We start from the raw sequence: 12482 nt of genomic DNA, 5'->3' as shown, positions 1-12482 counted from the left end.
ATAGCTGATTAAAAATTTTAATTCAACAATATGTTGCTTTCAGGAAACATAAAAATAAGAGACATAAAGATAAAATAAAGGGCAGGAGTAGAATTCAAAAAAAGCAGATAGTAATCATGATCATAGACAAAATTGAAGTTAAAAACAAAACGGAAAAATAGAGAAACTATACTATCTCAGCCATATTATTCATCAATATTGTTGTAGACCCCTTAAAATACCCAGACAAGTATAAAATATCTGAGCATATACCTGCCCAAAACAGATATAAGAACTACATGAACAAAAACATAAAATACTTACAAATAAATTCATATCTAAAAACCTGAAGTAATATTTATTGTTCATGGATAGGTAAAGCCAATATAATTTTTTAAATGACAATTTAATCTAAAAAATCTATTTATTCAATGTGATCTCAATTAAATGACTAAAAACTTATTTTGCTGAGTTAGAAAAAATAACAACAAAGTTCATACAGAAAAGCAAAAGGTTATAAACTTAAAAGAAACCAGGAAAAATATGAAAAGGAAGTAGATTCAGCAGTATCAGATCTTAACTATATTGTAAAGTGAAAGCATTTTTGAAGTGTAAAAAAGATGATTTGTTATTTTGAATGAATATTTTCATCATGTAAATAAAACCTATATAATCAAGAATAGAAGGAATGCAGGAAAAAAAATGTCATAGACAAACTCTCAGATAAGATGTGATTGGGTTGGAATATTGTGGTATATGAAATGAAGAGCTGGTTGATTTAGAAAAATATGGAAAAACTTGGATCTGGAACATGTTATCCACTTGGACCAAATGACAGGTGGAAATAAGCATGGTATAGTCTTATACATTATGAGTGTATATAGACATATGTTTATAGATATATAGGTATATGTATATATGTATATATACACACGTATACACAACGTACTTTATACATACATACATATATATATATATATACACACACACACACACACACACACACGCATAATTTTAACTTTCTTTAGAATGAGGGGAAAGGGAAAAAATAAAGTAAAAAAGTGCACATCAGAGAACAAAAGAAAAACAACAAGAAGCAAAGTCAGGGACCTTCAAAAACAATGTGTGGTATTTATTATATAGGTTTTCTTTAAATGTAAATTCATTATTTTATATTGAATACTTCCTTATGGGCCTCTGTGTATGTGAATTTTTTTTCTTTTCTCATTTTGTATTTAAGTTTAAATTTTTAAAAAAATATTAAAAGAAAATTTTAAAATGAAGTCTATACTGAATTTAAAACCATAGTTCACCTCACAATTCACCAAATCCTGTCAATATTTTCTATAGAATGTTAAACATTAATTCCTTCTTCTCCTTTCCTAATGTCATCTTTCTACTTTGAATGAAAAATCAGATGTAAGGGGAAAAACCCTAACAACTTAGATCAAGTTTAACTCCCACAAATTTTTATTGTTATTCAGTCATTTTTCAATCACGTCCAACTCTTCATGATTTGTCAAAGATACTGGAGTGGTCTGCCATTTCCTTCTCCAACTCATTTTACAGATGAGAAAACTGAGGCAACCAGTTAAAAAACTTGCCCAGTGTCATGGAGCTAGTAGATGTCTGAGGTCAGATTTGAACTCAGGAAGCTGACTCTTCCTGATTGCAAGCCCAGTGTTCTATCTACTGTGCCACCAAACTGCTCCAATTTGCATGACTAGGGATATGCAAAAATTGAACAGATTGACTCAAAAAGTAATGAATGTTTTGTCACCCAGCTTTATTTGTTTATTTTCAATGAGAATATTTATAACAAAAGAATTTAACAAATGCTACAAATTAGGGCTCATTTTGTTTTGTTCATTGTCTAGATTTATGGAAGTAATGGGAAAAAATGTTAATAATATTGATTAAATTTAAAAGTATGTCATGGGTATATTTTTGTAGAACTGGCTATTAAATGTTACCTGGACACCTCTGCTTCAACCATTAAGCATTATTAAGCACTTTCTTTGTTCCACACACTGTATGATCCAGAATACTCTATTCTGAAAACAAAGCCTTTATCCCATCATTCAGTGGCTCAAAAAATGAATCATTCCCTACTGCCTCAAGTCCAAAATCCCCTGCCTGGCTATCAATACCCATAATACACTGTTTCAGCTCTGAATATCCAATCTTATTTCTTAGAGACAATCTGTATTCTAATTAAGTCAGTTTGATGCTCTGAATTATCTTGAGGTCTTGACAGGCTTTTCCCCAAGCACAGTGCCTATGGAAGGGCCACTAATCCAAACATTTGGACTCGTCTTGCTACTCCACAAATACTTTGAAACAGAAGATATCCTTCCTCAAAGGGCCGAAAAGAATAGTTACCACTATTCCAAATCCAAATTTTGTCATTCAAATTTCATTGCCCCTCTGATGATCCTCACCGAAATCCTTCCCCCCGAACATCTGCCACACTTACAAACTGTACCATGAAATTCTGTGCCTTGTTACATTGTATCCTGTACTGTTCACCTAGTTTCTTAACCTAAACTTATTTGTCTCATTGAATTATAAGTTCTTTGAAGATAGACAATGTTTCTTCTATTTCTTCTACATCCCGTATAGTTCAACCTGCATGGCAGGAACATAATATTACACATTACTGGACCTCCATTAGCTCTTCAGAGGTACCCCAGTCTCAATGGCACCAGAATCATAGAATTTGGCAGTTGGAGGTGATCTCAATGCCCATTTAAGTACAATCCATCTATTTAAAAAAAAAATCCCTACTATAACTCTCTATCCAGAGAACCATGTCTTACAACAGAGAATAAAATATAAAAGGACAAAAACTTTCAGCATAACTAATCAACACATCAACCAAGTTTGACAGGAAAAGCTACCTTTAACAGCCATCCTTTCCACCTCTATAAAGAAGGTCAAAGGTACATTTTGTCAACTCTGCTTAGGGGTCAAGTTTGATTATAATAATTACATGCCCACAAATATTTTAATACAGCTGCCATGACTCTATTAAATCTCTCTTCTCCAGGTTAAACACATCTAGTTTATTCAACTGATTCTCAAGTTGCATGAACTCAAAACTTGGGTTCCATACCAGCTCTGTCATTAATTAGCCATGGAAGTTTCACTTCTCTGTGTTTTGAGTTTTACAAAATGATAGGATTAGATTAGATAACATATTTAAATTTTTTTTTAATTTTAATTTTCAATTTCAAATTCTCTTCCTCTCTCCAATCTCTTTCCTATCCATTGAGAAAGCAAATAACATGATACCTATGATACATGTGAAGTCATGCAAAACATTTCCATAAGTCATGCTGCAATTTTTAAAAAGGCAAGAAAAATTAATACAGTAAAAAAAAATACGTTTCAAATGGCCCTCATAGTTTATCACAGTTCGCACTCTGGAGGTACACCGTGGATGAGATAATCTTTAAGGTTTCTTCTACTTCCAATTTTAATTTTCTGTTTTTATTAATTGGCAGTATATAATCACTTGAGTTTGTTTTTTGTGATCTATTTTATGGGACCCCTGAATTTTACCAGCCTACCAATGTGACTTTGCATTTCCCCCATTTACATCTTCAATATGAAAATGCTTTTTGCTGATAGATGGAGGCACCCGAGGCAGAATGGACTGAACAATAGGCTTGAAATCAAGAAGACTTACATTCAAATTTTGCCTTTGACACTTACAAGCTAGGAGATTCCAGGAAAATCATTTAACCTCCATGTTTCCTAAGCAGCACTTTGGGATTTAACACCTCTCACAGGTGGCAGCTGGTACAGTGGAAATAACATTGAATTTTGAGTCAGGGGCCTTTGACTGAAATGCCATTTCTATTTACTGGCTGTGGGACCTTAGGGAAATAACATCATTCACATCACTAGGACTATGTCCTCATCTTTAAACAGGTTTGGACCCAATGACCTTTACATCCCCTTCCATCTCTAAAGCTATAATCCTATGACTTTGAGCCAAATTCCAGGCAGGCTAAGATTAACCGCCAGGAAACAAATATACCAGATGAGGCAGCTTGGGTCACACTCATCCGGAGAAGGGAGAAAGAAGGGCCAGGAGAATTCGGGTTGGCACGGTGCCCCGGCCCCCACCCTGGGGAGCACTGAATGAGCCTGGTGTTTGCCACTGCGAAGCTCCTATTCATGTTTGTCCACATGGAGAGTGACTTGGCTCGGCTCAGCATGACCCAAGATACCAACAGCAGAGGAGGGAGGGGGAAGTCCTCTGCTTACAACAAAGGCTGGAAGTCTAAGGAAAAAGCTGACTCCATCTTTTCTTCTCTGTTACTGTTTCCATTCTACCTCTTCCACTGCAGCCCCCAAGAGGAGGGGGACAGGAAAGGGCCCCTGCTCACCAACCTGTTCAAGAAGGCATTCCCAAAAGCATTGAGTTTCCTGAAGGGTTTCTTCGGGTCTACCACCAGTGCATTTCCTGGAATAATTCCTTCCACATCTCCCTGCATCACCGCGATGAATGAGTCAGTAGTGGGCTCAGGCCCGATTCTCATGCCTGGGAAGTCCTGTTCCAGTAAGTACCTGGCAAAACGAAAAAGAAGCTGGATTTCAGCATTCTGTACAAGTATCAATTACATAATGTAAGGTGCTATACAGAGGGTACCAGAATTTTCCCAAGTTGCCCCAAATCACAATCCAGATATCACTCCCAGCTCCATATCCAATCAAAGGCCAAGTTCTATTGTTTCCACCTTCACATTTCTTGTATACACTCCATTCTCTCCTCTGACACTGTCAGGTCTTTATCACCTCACCCCGGGTTACTACAACAATTTGCTGCTTAGTCATTCACTGGGATAGCAAATTGATGTTCATAACATATAAGTTTGATCACTTCATCACCCTAATTAATCTTGTCCAGTGGTTCTTTATTATCTCCAAGATCAAAGATAAAAATTATCTATTTGGCTTTTAAAAAGCCTTTCATAACTTAGCCCCTTCCTATCTTTCTCCTTTTTTTTTTTAGGGGGGGGGGGTTTGAGGCAATTGGGGTTGAGTGACTTACCCAAGGTCACACAGCTAGGATTTTAATTCATTAGTTACTCTAAGACTTATATATTTATCCTTGTGTATAAATGTATTTATCATTTAACAGAATGATACCTCTAAACCAAAGATTCTTAACCATAATGTGGTCCATGAATACCTAATGACAGATTTAAGGGGTTCCCTTATTACCTTTCCAATTTTCTCATTCCTTAGTGCCCTGCCCCTTTGTGTATTCTGTGAACTAGTGACATTGGTCTTCTTGCTATTTCTTGAAAAAGTTATTCCATCCCCTGACTCTGGACTTTAACTTGCTGTCCACCATTGTCTGGAATTCAGTCCTCCTTATCTGTCTCCTAAATTCCCTGGCTTCTTTCAAGTCTCAATTAAAATATCACCTCTTCCAAGAAGTCTTTAGTGATCTAATTAAAGCTAGTGTCTTCCTCTCTTGATTACCTCCAATTATGTGTATATCTTTTTTGCACACGGTTATTTGCATGATTAAATTGAGCACTTTCTGAGCAGCAACTGTCTTTGCCTTTCTTTCTCTCCTCAGTGCTTAGCACAAGTGTTTGGAACTACAGAAGACAATAAATGCTTGTTGACTGGTTAATTTCAAATTTTAAATTCTTTTGTTTGAAGATCAAAATAACGTTGCAATCCAGGTCATGATCACCATTTTACAGATGATGAAAACAGAACTGAGAGATAAGTGATCTGTCCAAGATCACACAGCTAACAAATAAAATGGGGAATCTGAATCCTCATTTTCTCTACAAGTGTAATGTTCTTTCTGTTACACCGTAATGCCAAGAAAGATCCACAAGGGGCTCTTGTAGGCCATTATCCACTCTGATCCAATCTAAGATGAGCATCTACAATATTCCAGGCACCAGAATTAAAAAGCTAAAACTCTACAGTATGGGCTTTCAAGGAGATTAAATTATACAGAATGAATATAATATGCAAATAAAAGAAACATGGAGAAGCTAATCTGAGGAGGGAGAAACCAAAAATACTTTTCTAAAACTTCCTGAGCTAAAGGAAACTAGAGATTCCAACAGACAAATCAGGAGGAATGGCATTCCAGATATGAGGGACAGCCCATACATAAGCACAGAGATGGGAAGATGGAATAACTTTTATATAGTAGTAGGTAAATAGCAAGTAGGTCAGTTTGGCTGGAGTGTAGAATGTGTCAGGGGGAATTATTTATAATTAAACTAGAAAGTAAGACTGAAGCCAGCTGTGAAGAGCTTTACATAACATGGTGAGGAGTTCAGATTTTACCTTAAAGCAAGGTTTCTTAATTTTTGTGTATTATGGATCCCCTTTAGCAGTCTGACAAAACCTATGGACCTCTATTCAAAATAATTTTCGATGGATAAAATACAGATTATAAAATCAATAATACTGAATTTTTTTTTTGGAGTTCATGGACCTTGGATTAAGAATCCTTATTTTAAAGATAATACTGTAGCTAAGAAGGCCTCCATTACTATATAGTATGCTGAGCTTTTCTAGGGGTTATATCAAGGTATATGAAATCATTAATAAGACAGGACACTAGTAGTTGGAGTATAGGAGTTAGAGTCAGAAAAAAGCTCAGTTCACTTTCTTTCTTTCACACTAATTTAAGTAATTTCACTTTTCTAAGCCTCAGTTTCCTCATCTATAAATAGAGGCCATAATTGTATCCACCTTATAGGATTGTTAATGAGAATCTATTGAGATAATGCTTACAAAATGCTTAGCAAACATTCAAGTAATCTATAAACACAAGCTAGAATTACTCAACAAGGATGACAAATAAACTATAATTATACTTTAAAAACAGAAATGATGTATATATAGATCTTGCTGCTTTAGCTCAGGTTATTTTCAAGTGCCAATTTTGCAGATAATATTAGTTATACTTGCCAGGGCTTGAAGGGAAAGGAAAAGATGGTGGGATAGTCTGTGTACTATTTGAATTCAGAGAAATAAAGGCATGGGATGCTCTATTGCAGCATCTGAAGTGAAGGGAAGAATAAATCATTTAGACTTGATACACAGTACAGGTACCCGACCATAATATCATATTATTTGACCCTAGAGAAGCCTCTTAATCTCTTAGGTTCCCAGTACCTCTTAGACTATAAATTACATATGTGTTGCAGACATGCATCAGTGGAGAGTTCCCATGCTAGAAACTCCCTATATTGATGAAATCATAGATCTGCACCACCTTTCCCCACCCCTATTCCCCCAAACTCTATTCATCCCTCCCCATACAAGCATTGCTCATTCCATGGCATCTCTCCCTCCAGTTCCTTCTGATCAATACTGTACTACTAACCTAGATCTCTTATCATCAACAAAAGGAGCTCACAGAAATGGAACTTTTGCCAAGTTTGCATGTGGGTCAACGCCATTTGAAAGTCTGACCTATGGGGGCAGAAGTTGCCCTAACAATTATTTTCATGGTCTAATATGAAAATAGGTTTTGCATGATTACACATGTATAACCTATATCAAATTGTTTATCCTTTCAGGAAGGGGTGAGGGAAATGAAAGTGAAACTCAAAATTTTCTAAAAATGAATGTTATTATTTGGTTTTACATGCAATTGGGAAAAAATAAAAATTTAAAAAAATATATTTTTAGAGGTCCCAAATTGACAGGACATGACCTTCACATCTAAGTCCTGTAATGCTATGCTAACTGTTCTTCTATCTTTCCATTTTAAGTAGCTTGAGGGAAGTATTTACCCCTCCCAAAAAAATTTGCAGTGATAAGTAGGCCTCAGAAGGAGGATGCATAAGGGAAAAGAAAAATGAGAGCGGCAAGAAGCTATTCTAAAGAAAGCAAGGAGAGAAAGACAGAGAGAGAGAGAGAGAGAAAATAAACTAACAGGTTTTTTGCTACCACCTTGCACAAGAGACTTGGCAGTAAAGAAGTCTTAATAGACATTTGCCAGTCTTCACTGAAAAACTCATGCTGTGGAGACATGGAGCCTGGCAAGAAGGTGAAAAAAACAGTCTATAAATAAAACAATATTTTAAAAAAATGCACAAAACAAAACAGAACTACAGACAATAAAGCAACTTTGCTACTATCTTAAAATTATGTGAATACATGTATATACATACATATACACACACATATATAATATATATTATTTATATTTTTTAAGAAACATCTTATATAAGAGAATATCATAGTCTTTTATACATTCCGCTTATTCTTTGTATATTGAAATACTTGCATTTACTAATGATTGTTAGGTTCACAATTTTAGAAAAAAGAAAAGAAAATGAAGAAATCTGGACCCATCCTTTAAATGGCTCTGGGAATTTACATACATCTTGTCTAGAGATTATTCAGTCATATTTCATCAAGGAAGGGGGGGGCATGAGTATCATACATATATTGATATGGGGACTATGAGAGAGTGAGAACACGTCCAAAGTACACCTAGGTCCTGTTTCAGGAGTCTCTCACACAAGGTTTATACCTCTAATTAGGATTTAAAAACAACTCTTCCCCTCCCCCAAACAATCAGCAACCACATCTTGCCATCACAAAGAAGCAAGCAGCTTTTGTGACAAAATGCTAGCCAAATTCTGGCTGGCTGGTAACCTGGACTGCCCCAGTGTATAAAAGAAAAGTAATTGGTGGGCACAGGAAATTAAAAAAGGAAGTGTTATATGTGATGCACATAAGACATAGGCCCTTTAGCAGTTTGAAATGGAAATGTGTCAAGCCAGAGAAAGTCAGTCCCTCTGACTGCTAACTGAATATCTTGCCTGCAGCTGAAGAGTCTGTCTCTTACACACAGAGGAGAGGCCAGAAGAAGGAAAGAATCTAACTTTAAAATCGCAGTGTTTTGGGCTTTTAGAGATGATCTTTGATCCCTTCATTCTGCAGAAGAGAGAACTGGGGAGTCTCAAGATAGGAAGTAATTTGCATGGATCAAAGAGCAGCAAGTTAGGAAAAGAGCTGGAAGTACCTAAATCTCCAGACTCCCATCCTAAGAACGCTTTAGACTAGATCATCTTCTGAATGAGAGAAGAACAAATGGCATGAAATCAACTCTTTCTCTTTCCCCTTCTCCCCAATAAAATAAACTACACCAGACTAATGAATAGTGATGATTCACACTTGTACCAACTCTGGAATTTCCACAGCCTTATACTAACTAAAGTACTATCAGGACAAAACAGTTCATTTGCATAAAGGTTGCCCAGCAGTGTCAGTTGGGTTGCCATGGCCAACCTTCCCCAAAGATAACACACAGAAGAGGAAATCCCTAGAGAAACTAAGGATACACGAGTTAAGACTGGGGCATGGGTAATCCGGATCTCAAAAAAATAAAAAACCACAGCTGTCTGTGAACAGATCTAAACTCTCTTGGGCTGTACCTCCAATGGCTCGGACATTCCCTCCCAAGGATTCCAGCCTAAGCAAACAAATGTTGCTTAGAGCCAGGATTTCCTCCAGTAATGGGATTACTAGTAGGGCAAGCACCTCAGAACCTTAGGTCTAAAAACCAAAATAAAAACACCTTCCAAGGATGTTTCTTTTCACTATTCAATAGACATTTATTAAACCTATTGTGCAGAGAAAATTGTTAAACTACAGAGGAAAAAAATACATGGTTTAGAGAAGATCTAACAAGACAGTTTTAGTGAGCCTACAGCCTACTAAGTTTTACAAGAATAAAATCACAAAAGCATGATAATTTTTCCATTTTATTGAACCCAAAGCAACTTTCTTAAAACTCTGATTCATTGGTTCCAAATTCTGTTCTAGGTAATGATACCGAATAAGTCCAGTTTATCTTCTCCATTTCCATCACATTCATTTTCTTACTGGATTCTCACCACAATCAGGAAGGATCAGACAGAACAATCCCTTTTTTTTTTCCTTTTGCAGGTAAGGAAACTGAGGCTGGGGGTTATTCAAGTCTCCTTAGCTAGTTAAGGTCAGAAATATCTCTTGCACTACCCTGCCTTCCATATCCGGCAGAACTCTTTCTGTCTGATATGTGTTACCTCTCTCTAGTGACAGCTCAGGACCTTGCTGTCTATTCTGCAGCCCTACTCACTGAAGAACGTGAGACTTTTGAACACACATACACACACACACACACACACACACACACACACACACACAAAATGGAGGAGAGGTTGTTACTAGTTTGCATCACATTTACCCTGGCATTATACCTACTCCCTGGATGTTATGTCTGTCTCCCTGAAGGATCTTTCCTTTTGTAGCAGGGCACTACAGTCACCTTGGAAGAAGTCGCCAAAGAGCAGCATGGGTGGGAATGGGAAGGTGGGGCACAAGAATGGGGCTGAGCATTGTATGCAAAGGAGGCAGAAATGCTAAATGAGAAATGTTATCCTAGTATCCCTGAAGAATACCGGCCAAAGAATAGGACTTCTGGAGAGAGTTACAACATAGTTTTGAGAAAACAGCCACATAAATCATGCCATTTCTGTGCATCTAGGCCCATCACTTCAAATCTCTTCTTAAAAATGAAACAGGAATGTCCAATATTAAAAAAGATACCGGCTTGTTTGTGGAGACCCAGGATCCTAAGAGGATAGGATAGGATAAGGAGCTCAGGAATCATCAAGACAAATCATTCCCAGCAAGGAACGTTATGGTGGTGCACACATATAGCTCTAATATCAATGTGGGAAAACTTCTGGTATAAAAACTCCCTCTGAGCATAGAGAGCCCTGACTCATCTGTAACCAATGGTCTTGGTCCATGATCACATACTATGGATCAGAAACAGGGCTTGACCCTGAAGTCTTCTGGAATGCAAAACCAGTGCTTTATGTGGCCACTTTATATTTTAGAAGTAAATTGAGAGGGCATTTTCACGGGCAGCCCTGGAGTCAGAAATACCTGAATTCAAATCCAGTTTCAGACACTTACTAGCTATGTGACACTTAACTCCAAGTGCCTCACCCTCCCTTAAAAAAAAAATCAGAAAAAAATAAATTGGAACCTTTAGGAAGTTTGGTCTTTCTTTAGATTGTGGAGGCATTTTTGGGCAAAAAGAAAAGCAGTCTTACAAATACAAAAAAAAAATTAAGATATTGCAATAAGAACTGAGCAAGAACTAGATAAGGATGTGTGAGAAAGGTTTATGTTTTGAGTTCTAATCCTGCCTCAGAACCTTACTGGGGAGGGAGAAATCAAATGCTAAGAACATAGCTGAGCACCAGCCCAAGAATTTCTGGCCCCAAAGTGAAAGAAGACAAACTTCAGTGATTAAGTCTTTACACTAACTTCTCAAATTCTAGCTCCTAATAGAGAGACCACGTATGTGGCTGATTTGCAATACCCAGAAACACCGGAGGACAAGTCTCAAGAGTGGGCCTGGCATTTTGTGTCAGCCCACCTTGCTGGGCACAAATGAAAGTAAGTCCTCTGGGAGCACAGGAGCCCGAGGAAATTGAAGACCCCAGAAGAGTCCCCATTCCAGGTCCTGGGGATACTAAGTTGGAGCAGAGCAGACAAGGCTGGGCTGGGGAAAGGCACAGGGAGTCTGGGTAGACCTTGCAAGCCTAGAATAAAGGTCCTATTGTGCCTAGAGCCAAACGCACAAAGGAAAAATCTACTGAGAAGCTTCACACACTGCGTCTTTATGGGAAAAGATAAAAATCACCTCTGTTGAGACAAAAACATTCCCACAGACATGTAAAGAAGAGTGGATTTGTTGCTCGATAGGTCCATCTGAGTACAAGACGGCTATCTCTGTCTATCCCCAGAATTAGAAGAACATGAACAAGGAAAGGACCAAACCCTGGGGTCAGCCTGCTTCCCAGAGGCCCCAGAAGGCCATCTAATCCAATCCCTGATTTTAATTTTTTTTTTTTTGGGGGGGGGGTTAAGAGACTGGGTCTCTCTAGCTCATCCAGGCTGGAACCCTGTTTCTGCCTGGCACTGCTTCACCCTCCTGACTTAGTATGAACATCCAATTCTCTTTAGCCCTCCTACAGCTCAGAACTCCCAAACTCAAGAGATCCATCTGTCTCGGCCTCCCCATAGTGGGATATTACAAATATGTATCATTAAACTCTGCCTTCTCAATTTAAATAGGAGTTCTGGTATAAAGTGATTTGCCCATAGGCAGGTCTTATAAGTAGTAAGCTTCTAAGGCTGGATTTGGACTTCAAGTTTCCAATCTCCATAACCAGTTATCTCCCTACATTATACCATACTACTCCTAAAATTCAGTGAATAGCAAGCTGACTTAATCAAGACAGTACATTTGCTAAGAGGCCTGGCTCCATCATTCACTTCTTGCAAGATCCTGGAAAAATCGCTGATTATCCAGGTCTTAATTTCTCCCATTTATAAAAAGGAAATAATAGCCTATTCTTCTTGGAAGTGGAAAATACAATTAAATGAGGTGTGTTTGAAGTCTGGCAAGCAATTGATTACTGTGCTTTTCA

At 37.5% G+C, this 12482-nt stretch overlaps 1 protein-coding gene across 1 annotated transcript in view; it reads right to left on the bottom strand.

The window, feature by feature from the left end:
* Positions 1-12482, bottom strand: part of EHD3 (EH domain containing 3) — a 54665-nt gene that overhangs the window by 33771 nt on the left and 8412 nt on the right. The window contains exon 2 of the mRNA XM_003757820.4: positions 4381-4557. Coding sequence (XP_003757868.1) covers positions 4381-4557 — 177 coding nt within the window. The remainder of the gene's footprint in view (positions 1-4380; positions 4558-12482) is intronic.

The sequence above is a fragment of the Sarcophilus harrisii genome, chromosome 2 (genome assembly GCF_902635505.1).
Source record: "Sarcophilus harrisii chromosome 2, mSarHar1.11, whole genome shotgun sequence".
NCBI lineage: Eukaryota > Metazoa > Chordata > Mammalia > Dasyuromorphia > Dasyuridae > Sarcophilus > Sarcophilus harrisii.
Note: the sequence above shows the minus strand (reverse complement) of the source record. Positions and strands in the feature narration are given on the sequence as shown.